Consider the following 15,653-nt stretch of genomic DNA (forward strand, 5'->3'; position numbering starts at 1 on the left):
TTTTGCTTTTACTTCCTATGTTGGTTTTGACATTATAATAAAAATGTTAGACCATTTAGTTTGATAGGGAAAGTCTTTCTAAGCCTTATTAGCTCTCTTCCAGGCCCGTTAAATAAGGACTTGGGATGCTTCATCTGAAGGTACCATTGGTCCATGGGATCACCACTCTAACAGCAATTATCAGCATATGACAATGAAGTTTGTAGCAGAAGGACATCTGGTTAATTGGACTGTTTAATTGATTTCCATATTAATCAGAACTTTACAAAAGTAACAATATGCATAATCATTTACTTCTGGATTCATATTCCTATTTATATGAATTTCATCCATACTCTATTTTTTTAATGTGCATACATGCTTTAAATAGGATTAGTATTGTTTAAAGTCTATTTTATTATGTCTTCCAATAAAGTTTACCTAGGAATGCAAAATTGACTACCTTGAGTATTCTCTTCATTTTTAAATACTCAAAAGCTCACATTTCAAGTTTTGTTTCATTTATTGGCTCAGATGTTTTCTTCCCTCTGCCTGTGGAATGTGTTATAGATTTTTATTTTTGTATAAACTGAAAAAATGTACTTTATTTGGAAATCTTCATGGCCCTTGTAACGCAGTCATGTCAAAGTGTGAGATTTAGGAATCTACCTCGTAGAATACAGCAGGAACAGAACGTTAAAGAGTTACCAAAGAATTACCATAAAAAAAAAACAAAAAAAACCTTCACCCGTGTAGATGTGAAGTCATATCCTGACCAAAAGAGGAAGTGGCAGGTTACTAGGCTTAAACTTATCTGTGGCTCTACATCATAGACAGCATACTGCTGACCGTCTTCAGTTGTTTCTGTAACAACAGAAAGTGCACTCACTTGGAGTAGTCTGAATTCAAAATGCTGAAGAGAAAACCATCCAATGTTTCAGAGAAGGAGAAACATCAAAAACCAAAGGTAAGATAATTTCATACATAGTTGGACAAAACCAACATGTTTAATAGAATACACACACACACACACACACACACACACACACATTGTTCTTATCTGTCAGTCATAAATCAATTCAACCATAGGGTTGAATCCCTCATGGCAAATATGGAAAAAAATTGAATTGCCAAGTTAAGTTTAGGTGTTAAATAATACCTGACAATTATTGTCTCTGTAATTTTATCTTATAGGGCATATTTGATTATTTACATCTGTAACTGAACTTTGAGCTTGTATTGTCAACTTCATGGAAATCACTTTGGTGGTCTCTTTTTGAAAGGCTTGATATTATGAAATCTTTGTGTACATTTTTAATAACTATAAAGGTGTCAAGGTCTATTTAACAACTTACCAAGTGCATTTTATCTCTTACATTCTTAGTTCTTCATAATATATTTAATTATGAGGTTGTAAAATGGAGATGTTTTGATTAAATATTTAATTTTTTTCATTTTTTCAGACTAAAATATGATAGCTTGCTGTAGAGGTTATTTTTTCTACTCTCTCTCTTGAACTAACTCCACTACTAGAGAGAGGATTGGGTTGTGTTTGGGAAACATCAAAACCCCATAAATTTATAGATTTGACAAATTGGTTCTATTTTAAATGTTACCCTATTCTTTGTATTGAAAATAATTACTACTTAAAAAGTAGGATATGAGATAACAAAGTTTAGATTCTATTGTAGAACTATAAATTAGTTTCATTAATAACATAAAAGAAAATATCTGTGAAATACTAGTGTCAGAGAAGTTTTCCAAAACCTGTATATTTTTTGAGTTTCTTAGGTAAATAACAATTTAAATCTGCTTGTGAATAAACAATAACTGAGTTCAGGTGTCTTTTTAGAGGACTGATTTATTATCAATTATTGACCTTTATTTCCTTGGCACCATTCAGAGAGAAAGGAGCTGGGAATTGATTGTGAACTTTTGAATTGTTGTGACATTGAACAATTGTCTATGTTTTATAACTCTTTGCAAGTTACCACACAACCTCTCTGAATGAAACTAAAAATAAATGATTGCCAGTCTTTGGAAACTAAGAATAAATGATTTTCAATATTAATTCTTTCTGACACAAAGATCTGATAAAGGGTAGGCAAGCAACTCTAGTTAAAAATACACCTGGGGGGTTTCCCTGGTGGTGCAGTGGTTGAGAGTCCGCCTGCCGATGCACGGGTTCGTGCCCCGGTCCGGGAAGATCCCACATGCCGCGGAGCGGCTGGGCCCGTGAGCCATGGCTGTTGAGCCTGAGCGCCCGGAGCCTGTGCTCCTCAATGGGAGAGGCCACAACAGTGAGAGGCCCACATACCACAAAGAAAAAAAAAATACACCTGGATAACATAGCATGATTTCTTTTTCCTTAATAAAATAAAACTTCAAGGTAACATTTCCCAAAGAATACAACAAAGTTTTTAAAAGCATTACTTAACTTTCTGTTCAAGATTATTTTTACATACAATTTGCTTGATTAAACACAACCAATATTGAGTTGACAGTAGTAAGTTTTAAGGAGATCACAAAAATTTATATGAAGCAGTAGTTTTCCTCCAAGTATTTAAAATTTAAAGTTAGAGTATCTTATAAGAACTCTATTATGTAGTGAACTACTATCATATTTATGTCATTGAACAATTTTCAAAATGATACTTTAGTCTATGATCATCATTTGCCTTAATTGTAGGAGCTATTGTAATACAAGTGGTATATTGTTCATCTTACTGACTTACTTATTCATAAATGTAAAAATATATTTGATAAAATATACATCTGGGAACAAAATATATCACAGAAAATAGTCACACTGGAAACATTAACTTTTGCTGTGAATGAATTCATGTTTCCTTTAGATGGATGGTTTCATTTTATATGAATTTAAAGAGCTATGTGAATGTATATTCACATGTTCATACCTTTCAGATCAACTAAATCCTTTCTTTTTAATATGGAGGTAATATTTTTCCAATTATTATAATTATGTGTTAGAAACAACTTTGCTTTAATTCACATTTATTTTACTGGGTAATTTTCTTTGTGTATTTTATGGGAAAAGAGCCAAATCCCTAAGAGATGGCAGAGATTCCTACAAATAAATGGCTAGTAGAGTGAGGACTGCAAATTCCTTCATCTACTAGAAGGGAACATAGGGCCTGTATCTAGAAAGATAGAATAGGACCATCAAGAAATCAGTCTGAAATGTAAGGAATCACCGTCTACACTAATTGACTACATACTAGACAATCATTCACATCTCTTGACCCAGAAACATACACTCCTTGTGCTATACTCTTTCAAAATTTCTGAGAGAGATTTCCTTGCTTTTTAACTGTACATGCTAAAGTAGGTAAGAAGCAACAACATTAAAAATGAGGTGACTATTATTTAGTCATGCAGCTCGTGTTAACTCCTGTGGGTTGCAGTTCAGGTGACCTAATACCCAATTCAAATGGTGAGTGAATATTATACCTAATGTTATTCCTTAAATAAAAGTTACAAAACTGTTCATTTGAAAAGTAAATAAATGGAGAAGGACTTTGTTATTAGTATTTTTAAATATGTCCTGTGGTTGTGAGAAAGTTCAAAACATTCATGGTTATAAAATGTAGCAATAGATTTTATGAGTCCATACACAAAATAATTTATTATTTTCTTATATTCACAAGACTTATCAATAAATATATTCATGAATCAAAAAAAATCAAAACCCATTAAAATATCATTTTACCATCTATAATTTATTTATATGTTTTCTTTTTCACCTTTTATTCTCTTCTGTTTCTCCATTTTTGGTATGGGTTCTTTCCTTCAAATAGCTCATAAATAGGACAAATGGCATTCATATTTATTATAAGAGATTCATAGTGTAGGTTAAGAAGGAGAGACCAGAAACATTCCATAAGGGAAACTGTTATAATTCATGTCTCAGAACTCTCTATGCCGTAAAAGTAAATTCCAAATTAAGAAAGATATTTGATAAATTTCTTTTTGACAACTGACTGAGTATTCCACATTTAGATTAGTCAATCAAAAATAGCCTTTCTTAACATACTTGCAAGGTACTGTACTTTCCTTTTTGAATTTTGTTTTCACTCCTCATCACTAGTGCCCGCTACTGATTGTGAATTAAAAAAATAAGCATATCTAGTATGCAGAGTTCAAAAGATGTGATCTCATTACACTCAATAAATCTTTAAATTATAGAACATAATTTTCCTTAACTCTTTTTCCAACTAAAATGTTTTAGTTTGCTATATTTATTGTGAGGTTATGATGTACCAGTGGTTGTGTTTAGAGCTTTTTGTACAATAATTTATTTAATATTTGTAACATTTCTGTGAGAGAATAACTTTTATTTAGCCTTATAGATGAGAAGGCATAGAGAAGGTTAATGAACTTAAGCAAAGACGCACAGATAAAAAATAAAACTCTGTTGTGTGAAATACATTTGTCAATTTCCGGCACTCCTGTTCTTAATTATTAGGCCACCATTACAAGCATAGGGACCATAGATATTATTTCTATTTCTGTCTTAATCACCAGCTAAATTTTAAGGAAAACTGGGAGAGCATATATATATATATATATATTTTTTTTTTTTTTTTTTTTTTTGCGGTACGCGGGCCTCTCACTGTTGTGGCCTCTCCCCGTTGCGGAGCACAGGCTCCGGACGCACAGGCTCAGTGGCCATGGCTCATGGGCCCAGCCGCTCCGCGGCATGTGGGATCTTCCTGGACCGGGGCACGAACCCGTGTCCCCTGCATCGGCAGGCGGACTCTCAACCACTGCGCCACCAGGGAAGCCCTGGGAGAGCATATTTTTAAGAGCTTCTCTCTGTCAGGTGGAAAGGAATTTAGAGGTCCTCCATTCCTGTCTCTGACTAAATGCCAGAATTCCACCTATTAAATCCCTCCATCCAAGCTTTAAAACTTAAAATTGTAAAACAACAATAAGAACAACTTTATTAGCATTCAAATGTTCAAATTGTCAAAAAAGATCATGACCTAGTATTGAGATAACTAAAAGCATGTATTTCCCTCCTAAATCTAGTATAACGCCTTTAATGTAGTAAGCTCTTAATAAGTATTTGTAAAGTGAATGAAGTTTCTTGATTCTACTGTATGAAAACTGGTTCAAGTATGAATACTGACTAGTACTATGTATTTTCATTATTCTTGGTAGCAAGCCTGTTAGTGTACATAAGAAAGTTTGTATGCATGTGTGTAAATACAATTGTAAATCATTTCTAAGTTTCATTTTAAGAAAAACTCCAATAAAGCAAATATTGTGCAAGAATCCCTAGAGAGTCCCATTGTTACATAACAAGTAGACCATTGTTCCAGGTCAGGGAATATGGTAGAAACTTCAAAAATAGAAAGGGAATATACACCACAAGTGAAGCTCTGCACCTGTAATTAGAACAGGTTGACCCTTATTTGGCTGGGATTAATGATCTGTGTTAATAAATCTTAACTCAGGTTTTTCTTTGAGTAAAGGAGATTCAAATACCACTGTTATTTTAAAGGGAAACACTGGAATAATGGCAGCTCTAGATATAGTTTTTTTTTTTACCATTTTTTAAAATCTAAAGTGCATACTAAATGAGACACCATTAGTGTCACAGATGCTAATTTTCACTAGCAATGACTGAAGTGGCATTCTTTCCCATTTGCATTTGATCCTAGCAATGATGAGAGGTGATGAGTTGATTATGAGTTGTTTTCACTGCACTGCCCGCTGTGCAAATTTATGCTCCTAGACAAGGATGACACATAGTTGTGGCATTTAAGAGCTTTCTTCATTGCTTTTCCTATCAAGACTGTTAAGATACATTTTTAACTCTTATCTAACCAGGTATAAGAAAAGAGAAGAAGTATTTATATGAACCGGTGCTTACTTTAGGCCAAGTACTTTCACAAGGGGTTTATGGAACTCCCTCCACCACACAATTTACAGAAAACAGCACTGTAGCTGTGAAAAATTTTGTCCAAGATATCATGGCTAGCAAAAAAATCGATTTGAGATTATTCGGGACAGCTTTTCTTCTAAACCTGTGGGTTTCCCCCCTGCTACTTTTTTTGCATCATCACCTGGGGTATAATTTTCAGACTTTAATTTATGTGACTTCAGTTGAATGTTTTGGCTTTTCAAACAAAGTGATTCCAAGTAAGGTATGTGATATATAATGTAAGTAATATTTTGAATCCACTTTTCCTATTAAAAAAATGGTGGGTATAAATAAATGTTTATCTTTACTTTTGGTTATTACCCCCCTGTGCCCCTAAAAAATCTCTCTAAAGGTTCTCTTCACTTCTGTATTTAGTTAGTATTTATGTCATATTTGTTTTCCAAGAAATATTTAAAGTAAATTATAATGCAAACCTAAAAACAAATAACATAAGTCAGAAGAAAATGGAGTATAGACCACAGTAAAAAGTATTAGAGGGCCACCAAGTTTGAGTTGAATATGGATCTAAGTATTGCTACTCATTGTGGTCCTACAGACTAGCAACACTGGCATTCCAGGAGTTTGTTAGAAATGCAGATTCTCTGGCCTAACCCAGGCCTATTAACTCAGAATATACATTGTAGTGAGATACCCAGGAGTTCTGTGAGCCCTTTAAAGTTTGGAAAAGATTTCTACATTGATGGTTCTCAACCTAGGTTGCACATTTGAATCACTGAAGAGCTTTAAGAAATACTGATGATTGGGTTCCTTCTTCAATATTCTAATTTACCTAATGTAGAATGTACCTGGGCATCAATAATGTTTAAAGTTTCCCAATCTGGAGATATTTTTTTCTACTAATCTCTTCAAAGAACTTAAAAGTTAATTCACTCCTTCCTTCCTTCCTTCATTCTTCAAAGCAATAGATATCTACTGAGTGCTTACTATGAACAATATAGACCATATGCTGGGAATACAGTGGTGAATAAAACAAAGACCCCTGGACTCATAGGATTTACATTTACTGGGGATGACAGACAATAAACAAGATGAATATGTTAAATACATAGTATGCTAAGTGATGGTAAGTGTTAAGAAGAAAAGGAAGAATATGAAATACAAAGAACCAGGGAAGACTTGGTGAGAATGGGACATTTAAAAAGGGACCTGAAGGAAATGAAGGGCTGGCCATGAGATTGACTGAGGAAATCTTATTCCAGGACCAGGGAAGAGCAAGACCAAAAGCGTTTTTTTTTTTTTTTTAATTAATTTTTATTAGAGCAGAGTTGCTTTACAATGTTGTGTTAGTTTCTGCTGTACAGCAAAGTGAATCAGTTACACGTGTACATATAGCCCCTCTGTTTTAGATTTCCTTCCCATTTAGTTCAGCACAGAGCATTGAGTAGAGTTCTCTGAGCTATACAGTAGGTTTTCATTAGTTATCTATTTTATACATAGTAGTGTATATATGGAGTGTCCCTGGTGTGTTTGAGAAACAATGGATCAGAATACACAAGGGGAAGAGCAGTCACAAACAGCCGGATGTAGAGGGTCTTCTAGGTCATTATAAGGATTTGAGCTAGTATTAAAAGACTTTGAGAAGGGAAGAGAAGGATCTGGCTTACATTTAGTGGATTTATTCTTGCTTTTGTGTTTCAAATACACTGAAGAAAGTGAGGGAGGAAGCAGGGAAAAGAGACCCTTTAGGAAGCTTTTACAGAAACTAGGAAAGAGATAATGGTGGCTCAGACAAGGGAAGTGACAGGTTGGATGTTGAGAAGACGTTGAATTTGGGATTTATTTGTACATACTGTATACCTTTGGATATATAAGAAAGGAACTTACCACATGGGCTCTAAAGGTGGTAAAGAGAAAGGCTGCCCCTGCTCCACACTGTTCTTGCTTCCAGCTGGTGCTCACACTTCAAGGAGAAATGCCCTCATCCCTCTGCTCCCAGCCACCAGAAAATTACCCCCATATTGATATGCCACTTCCCAAAAGTTTCTACCTCTTTCTTCAAAATATAATTTTCTATTGGATTTAATTTTCATTTCTGGGGTACCTTGAATCAGAATAGATGAACTAATAATTTGCTTATTTCACCTGTTGAATTGTTTGAAAGAGGTAAATAAATTTAGCCTTGAAAAATTATCTTCAAAGTACCAATTCACTTTAGCCATCCCATTTTATGGAACATGAATCTGTAATCAAGTTTTATTTCAAGCAAGTAGTAAAGGTTTAGTACCAAATAGACGGCTATATCTGAAAAAAACACAGTGCCCAGATGATACATAGAAAGTTCTGGAGACAAGTGGTTGAGAGAAATGACAGAAGTGTAGACTCCCCTTGTAAATGTGGGTATTACATCCTATAGGAAGGTATAAAGCATTACCTTGACTACCAAAACACCGAATTTGTTAAAAATCAATTTAATGACACACTTATCTCTTTAAACTTTCCTTGCCTTGCTTAGGAGATAAATGGCTTCATTATACCTGCAGATTGTGTGTGTTTTTTTTTAAATAATAGAATTAAGTCCATACTCTACATAGCTGTGTTTCCAAATTTAGCATTCCCAAACTGATCCATTTCTCTTCCTTTCTAGTGTTAAGAACTTAGGTGAACTTTTGGAAACAAGGCATTCATAATTAGCTTCTTAGTAGAGAACAAAAATGTCCTCCATTAAGAATTGATTAATAAGAATAGAAGAGGGTTTTAAGCTGTCTCTGGTGGTAGACAAAATGATTCTTCTATAGATAGAGAGCCATTTGTCAATACAGCTGGCCATGTCCCCTTTCTCCCCTCATTTAAAGAGTTTTGGAAGTTTTCACCTAGTCTGTATTAGTTTTCTAGGGCTTCTGTAACAAAATACCAGAGACTCAGTGGCTTAGAGAACAGAAATCTATTTTCTCACAGTTCTGGTGGTTGAAGTCCAAGATCAAGATGCAGCAGAATTGGTTTCCTTTGAGGGCCATAGGGAAGGATCTGTCTAGGCTTCTTTCTGGCTGGCAGTTGGCCACCACTTGCTGCCCTTTAACTTGACTGCCCCTCTGTGCACATAACCTGGTGTCTCTCTTTGTGTATCCAAATCTCAGCTTTCAGTGGCTCTGACCACTCTCATTCTTTCCTGTTTGTGCCTCCCTTAGCCTAGAATACATTTGCCCATTTTTCCCAACTCATGAACTTATTTTTTAATTCCTCACTGGACTCTCATTCCCTCAAGAAAGCCTCCACCTGTTAACCCAAGGCAGTGCATTAGAGGGCATTCTGACAGAGCAGGAGGGAATATGAACTAAAGTCTTATAGATTGGGTTTGAGGTCTTATTTTGATATTTCTTAACTATGAGATGTTGAACATTTTGTTAAACATCTTTTGAGTTTCTTGTGCTTATCTGAAGAAGGGGATATGTTAAGGCACGTCACATAGGATTGATGTGAGAATTAAGTTAATTACCATATGTAAATTTCCTAGCACATAGTACATGTTTGATTAATAATCTCTCCCTCCTTTCTAGTTTAATAGTACTTGTTCAATACCTCTATTGTTTCTTTTAGCATAGTTTATTCTAATATGTCCTCCCAAATGGAGTTACCATCAAGAACAGGGTATGCATCTAATTCATATTTGTATCCCTGCAATTTTTGGTGGGGAACAAAGGGTTTTGAACTCTGTCTAACTTTCAGACTCCGTGTGCCCTCTATTACACTTCAGCTACCATCAAAAATATTTATAATATGGAACATAGTCGTGATTCCTCAACATATGCACAATACTTGTGTAATGACTAATGGATAATATAAGTCATATAAAGTAGTACTCTACTCCAAGACATAGTTTGTAAATGGGTCACTGATAAAGATCTGGGCAACTTCCACATAAAACAAAGTAGCCGTTCTTAGAATGTAATGAGACAAAACGATAATCAAAAATTGTAATGTAATCTGTCTGAAGGAAAAAAATAAAAGCATTTGCAGAGTGTTGCTTTCAGGGAGGTTAGAAAGGAGGTGGAGAGTAGAAATTTGCCATTGAGTCTGCAGAACAATCTGTATCAACAAAAGCAAATATTCCATTAGGCTCAGCAGACTTGCTCATTTAGGTGAACTAAGTTCAGGCTATTATAACTTTGTGTCTCTAGCCTTTAATACAAGCTAATTCACTTTTCTGTGACTCTACTATACTAATAAAACAAACTTCCAGCAATGACTTTGTGTCCCATGTCTCTAGGGGAGACATTTCTTTGATCAGTCAATAAGAATATGCATTCTTCTTGACAGTTGAATTTCTCATACTTAACCAATACTTGGTATTACCATTTTTGGTAGCCTAACAGTTTAGTATATGAGTCAGTCCCCCTTGGAGTTGTTTAGTTCTGCAAGCTTGAAAAATAAAGTTCTTGTACCTGTCGATGTGAGGGCCTGACATTGGACATGGAGACCCAACCAGGGACCTGGCTTCTTGGAAGGACTGGCTTAAGTTGCCATCTGACCCCACCTTTTCTCTATATTTATAAAATAAAGACAGCTAAACAATGAAGTTTCTTTTCTATGTTTTTCATAATTTTAACAATTTAAATTCCTGGAATAAGATTCAAGACAGATTTACCTTATATCAATATCATAATATATAGTGATATGACATTGGTCTGAATATTTGATTAAAATTTTTTCTGAATATTCACATGGTTTTAGCTGGGCAACTTTGATTTTTTAATTAACAGTAATAATAAATAATTTGATACATAAATTTTGTAATGCTTATGGGTATATATTCTTTATATTGTGAGTTATTATACAGTCATCATCTTTTCTAAACTAAGCCATCTACAAATTTCAAATTACTTTAAGCTTATGAATATCTCACTATAATTATTTATCAATTTTAAAGTACCCATTACCAATGAAACAAAGGTTCATAATTTTAAAAATAAAATTCCTTTAAAGATAAATGTTCTACAATTATCAGACATACATTGTAGGTTTAGGAATTGTCATAAACTGAGTTCATTTCTACCACTACTATTACATTTCAAACCACTATTAACTCCTCAGTAGACTAAAATATTTTTAGAGCCAAATCCAAATACAATGAAAGGAAAATAAATGTAATTGACAATGAAGAAGTTATGGAACCCAAACATCTCTTCCAAATATCCTAGCATGAACTTACAACTATTTTTTTTCTACTTATTCTTTCCTTGTTCGGGATTACATACTGTATATTTGCCCCACATAAACATGTCTGTTCTTACTAAGAAAAAAAAGTTTAAATTACTAAGCATAGTGTCAGTGGGTGCTGCCTGAGATGGGAATGTTTATAAGCTTTATGATATTAACTGCAGCACTCAACCTCAGGTGGCATAAAACATGCAAAAAAGAACTTTCTGTCAGTTTTATTATTTCTAAAAAGGTTCCCCTTGAAGCAGAAGAGTGACCTTGCTCTGCTGAGCTGACATATGCCACTGGATTAATGGTCGAGCTCTGCTGGAGGGAAGCTCACAGAAACATTGCAATTCCAGAAGCTGGGCTGGCGGTGACCATTAATCAGGGGGACCAAAATCATGCATCAAACACACTCATTTAAAAGTAGTAAAAGTGACTTTAAAAAAAAACCTTTTTGAGAATTAGCTTGTTGTTTGTCATTACCTGTGTTCAAGGAGATCACTGCATGACTGGAATATCCCTTGGGGAGAATGTTAGAGGTCATTACGTACCCAGAGGCCAAGTGAATGTGGTGGACATTGCAGACTAACGGAGGTAAAGGAGAGTTTTTGTTCCAGAGAATTTGATGGGAAAGTGTATTAAATGGATTCTATTTTCCCAACTTTATTTTCACTCCTTTATTTAACTATGATTTCAAAGAAATGGGTACTATGAATGTTGGCCTCTTTGTGAAGATTTTATTTTATTTTTAAAACTGGAGTGATTGGATTTAGTGGTAGAAACATTTGACTGGTAAATTTGGTTAGGAAATTTCTCAAGATCCTAAAGTTTGAGTCAACATACTCAACTACTAAGTATGTTAATAAGTATCTTCATGGACTTAAAGGTACTGTACATTCTTCCACCACATGTTAATTAAGAAAAAATTTTCAGGACTTTTTCTCTCTCTGATTACTGAAAAGGAGAAAAGGCTTAAATCTAAAACCCTGAAAGAGAATGTTCAGTTTAATTTAGATGATAAAAAGTTACTCTTGCTTTTTACAAATCTCTTTGATGATAAAGTTGAATAGGCATAACCTCTCTTTCATTTTTTCAATAGTTTGTCTCTTAGATTAATGATACTATGTATAATACATATAATTTCATTAGTAGGTAGAACAAATAGTAGATTATAGACTTTATTGAGAAAACCAGGACATTGATCATTAAGATTATGATCAATGTAGTAAGGCCTGCTATGATTACTACTTCAAAGTTATTCTTCTCCTAAATAACTGCTGTCTTCTTTAACCAAAATTGATATTCAATATTATCTTCTTTTGTTAGCCATATGCTACTCTGGAGAATTATTTATGCAGACTTATTTATTTGTTTTTGAAGATTATAGGATTAAAATACTTGACAATGTCGTGACTATAGTTAAAATATTATTTAATATTTGGCTATAAGTAGAAAAAATCTAATATGTACACAATAGAAAGTTAATTTCTAAATTTATGGGAGGATTATACATATTTCTTGTAACTGGAAATCTGAATCATCCATTTTTCCTACTGCATTCTCTCTATCAAGGTGCCTAGAGAACAAAATTAGTAATGGAAATTTGCTCACAGAAATTACTTATCATTGAATAGGTATGGTAAATGCATAAAGTATGTTACCTGTAATTCTTCATTCCCCTCCCCACCATCTTCCCTAAAACACAAACCATCTTGTGTAACCTTGGTGGACATGGTTAATCATGATCTCTAACTCTAAGCCCGAAAGTGGCATTGGAACACTTTTCAACGCAGCTCTCCATGAAGGTCTTAACAACCCATCTATGCTGGTGCAAAGAATTGAAAAGTTCCGCTTATTCTGGTTTCGAAAGATAGTCCATCCAGACAATGGGAAATCCTAGTGATATATTCTTGTGAATACACAATGCTTTTCTAGTGCCCCCAAATGAATATGTTCACTAGAAACAATCTTTCTTTCTCTCCCTTGAAGAGTTCGGGAGATAATTATTAAGACACATTTTTTTGTCATCCAGTGCTTCTTTTAATATACAGTGTGTGGTTTATTGTCTTTTTATTGCTTTATCATCATTTTAGCAAGTATCCTCTTGAGATTTGGCAATTTCTAAGTAGTCCCTCAGTCAATAACTACACAATCTCTTACAGTAAATAATTTTTGAAGATGGTTAAGCAAATTCAAATTGTATTGATTTCAGCTAATTTCATGTCCAAAATCTGTGATCATTTTACTGTCTTTCTTTAGACTATCAATAATATAGATATAGACATATGCATACAAAATGCCTTTCATGTATTAAGTAGTCAGTACAAGTATAAATAATGACGAATATAAATTTCCAAGCTGACATCTAGTATACATTTTTAATTTATTGTGTGTGTAAATATAATCTGCTTTTAGGAATTGCTTCTATATTTGTATACCATTCATCTGAATATGGCTCTATTTAGCTCTTATAGATTAAAATTATGTGATTGATGCCACCAATAGAGTGTAAATTCCTCCAAGATAGATTCTTATTCATACAGACAGCCCTGATCCCAAGCACAAAGTTTAGCCATAGAAGCCCCTTAGTATATTTACACTGAATTGCATAATGTAAAAATTATGCTCCTTAAGTAAACACCAGCAAATTGTTTTCTTTGACTATAACGTGACTAAGTTATAATTTGCTTTTGTGTAACTGTGAAATGTATGGTTTTTGTCATTTAACTTGAAGAGAAATGTGTGGGATTTGTCATCTGTTGTGATTTTCCTAAGGCTCCCAACTGTAGGATTTTTTCTATAGGCCTACATCACTTAAGATCGGGGGCAATCAATGTGTGCTAAAATGATAAGGTGTCAGCAAGTGGCCTCATAGACAAGGTAGGACTTGATCCTGCCCTTGAAGAATGGGCTGGATTTGAGTAGGAGGAAGAAGTGTGGAAGAACTTTCCTTAAGAGAAAAACAGCATGAGCAACAGCTTAGAAACATAAATGAGTGCGTCCATACTGGCCAGCAAGAAGTGTCAGAAGTTCTGCTTAATCAGATTGACTAGCATTACCGGAATCCATGGGGAATCATGAATGTGCAGCATGCTAAGTTTGGACTTCATTTTGTTAACTAAAGAAGAGCCACTTAAACTCTCTGAGCCTCAGTTTTCCTCATCTGTAAACTGAAGAAATCAATAACCATCTCAGAGGGGGGTTGTATTTGTTTAATGAAATAATTATAGATAAATCACTCGGCATAAAGCAAGCTCTCAGGGGCCAAGAAACCAATGTGGAGCAAGCTTTACATTTTGAGAAGAAGAATGGAATGATGAGAATTGGTATTTTAGGGAAATTAATCCAGTGTTGTGACTTCTTTAGATGATTGGAGAGGCAAGAATTTGGGAGCTAAAGAGCTGAAAGTTGTTATTTTGTTGACTCAGGCATGGGGTTATAAGCACATAGCTGCGTAGCGGTAATGAAGATAAATGCCTACAACAGAGATTTGGGGAAAGAATTGAGCAGATGTGAAGGCTGAAAGAATGTGTGTGTGGTAAATATATTACATTTTGCATTATGTGTCCAAACTCTCCAAAGACAGCAGTGAGCAAATACCGGTTTCCAACAGTGCAGGTGGAAGGTTCAGAAATCAGGATCAAAACAGATCCTCAGAGGTAAGAGGCCATAAGTAGAGAGAGATTTTTGTTGGCATATATGCCTTCCAGCCTGAAGACAGGCAAAGAAGCTACTGTAAATTAGAGAAGCTGTAAAAGTGGGTTCCCTAGGGGAATTCTTGAAGATTTCAAGGAAGAATGGTATAATGAAACAATTCCAGGAGGATCAAGAGGGACCACTTAGTATACTTGTTTATGGGTTTAGTAGTTAGAAAAAGAGAGAGAAGGAATAGAAAGTAAGTGCTATAATAATAATACAGGAATGAGTAAGCTAGCAGAAGTTTTACAATAGGAAAAACAAGAGCTGAGAAGTTCAAGATAGCCTGATCATGGTCACATTTTTTAAAGTTTTGCATTTCCTTTTTATTCTATAGAATTTTGTAAGAGTTGATACCTAGCAATATCAAGTGACTGAACTTTGGTTGCATTATGCTTTTTACCTGAAAAAAATATATTTAAGACATATCAGTATTATTTATCTTAAAAATTCTTTTCAGCTAAAATAGAATATCTTAATTTTTATTCAATTCCTAAAAGTGCAGCATACTTTTAGTCAGTGAATGCAATGTAAATCATGAGATATGGTAATAAGTAAGTAATACAGCAGTGCAATTGAGAATTCTCAATGTTTGAATCTTTCTCACTCATAAAACTTATTTTTTTTTCAAGTAGGTCTGTGTCTTTATTCCTGTTTTACCCCTAGGTTCTTCATGACATTTTTTTTCTTAAATTCCATATATATGTGTGAGCATATGGTATTTGTCTTTCTCTTTCCGACTTACTTCACTCTGCACGACAGACTCTAGGTCTATCCACCTTATTACAAATAGCTCAGTTTCATTTCTTTTTATGGCTGAGTAATATTCCATTGTATATATGTGCCACATCTTCTTTATCCATTCATC

General features: G+C 34.2%; 1 protein-coding gene across 2 annotated transcripts in view; it reads left to right on the plus strand.

The window, feature by feature from the left end:
• SAMSN1 (SAM domain, SH3 domain and nuclear localization signals 1) overlaps window positions 1-15,653 on the plus strand; it is a 144,609-nt gene that overhangs the window by 92,066 nt on the left and 36,890 nt on the right. The window contains exon 1 of one of the 2 annotated variants that reach the window (XM_060099794.1): window positions 890-946. The exons of the other annotated variant lie outside the window; for it this stretch is intronic. Coding sequence (XP_059955777.1) covers window positions 890-946 — 57 coding nt within the window. Of the gene's footprint in view, window positions 1-889; window positions 947-15,653 lie in introns of those variants that run through there. 2 annotated transcript variants of the gene reach the window in all.

The sequence above is a fragment of the Mesoplodon densirostris genome, chromosome 5 (assembly GCF_025265405.1).
Source record: "Mesoplodon densirostris isolate mMesDen1 chromosome 5, mMesDen1 primary haplotype, whole genome shotgun sequence".
NCBI classification, from domain to species: domain Eukaryota; kingdom Metazoa; phylum Chordata; class Mammalia; order Artiodactyla; family Ziphiidae; genus Mesoplodon; species Mesoplodon densirostris.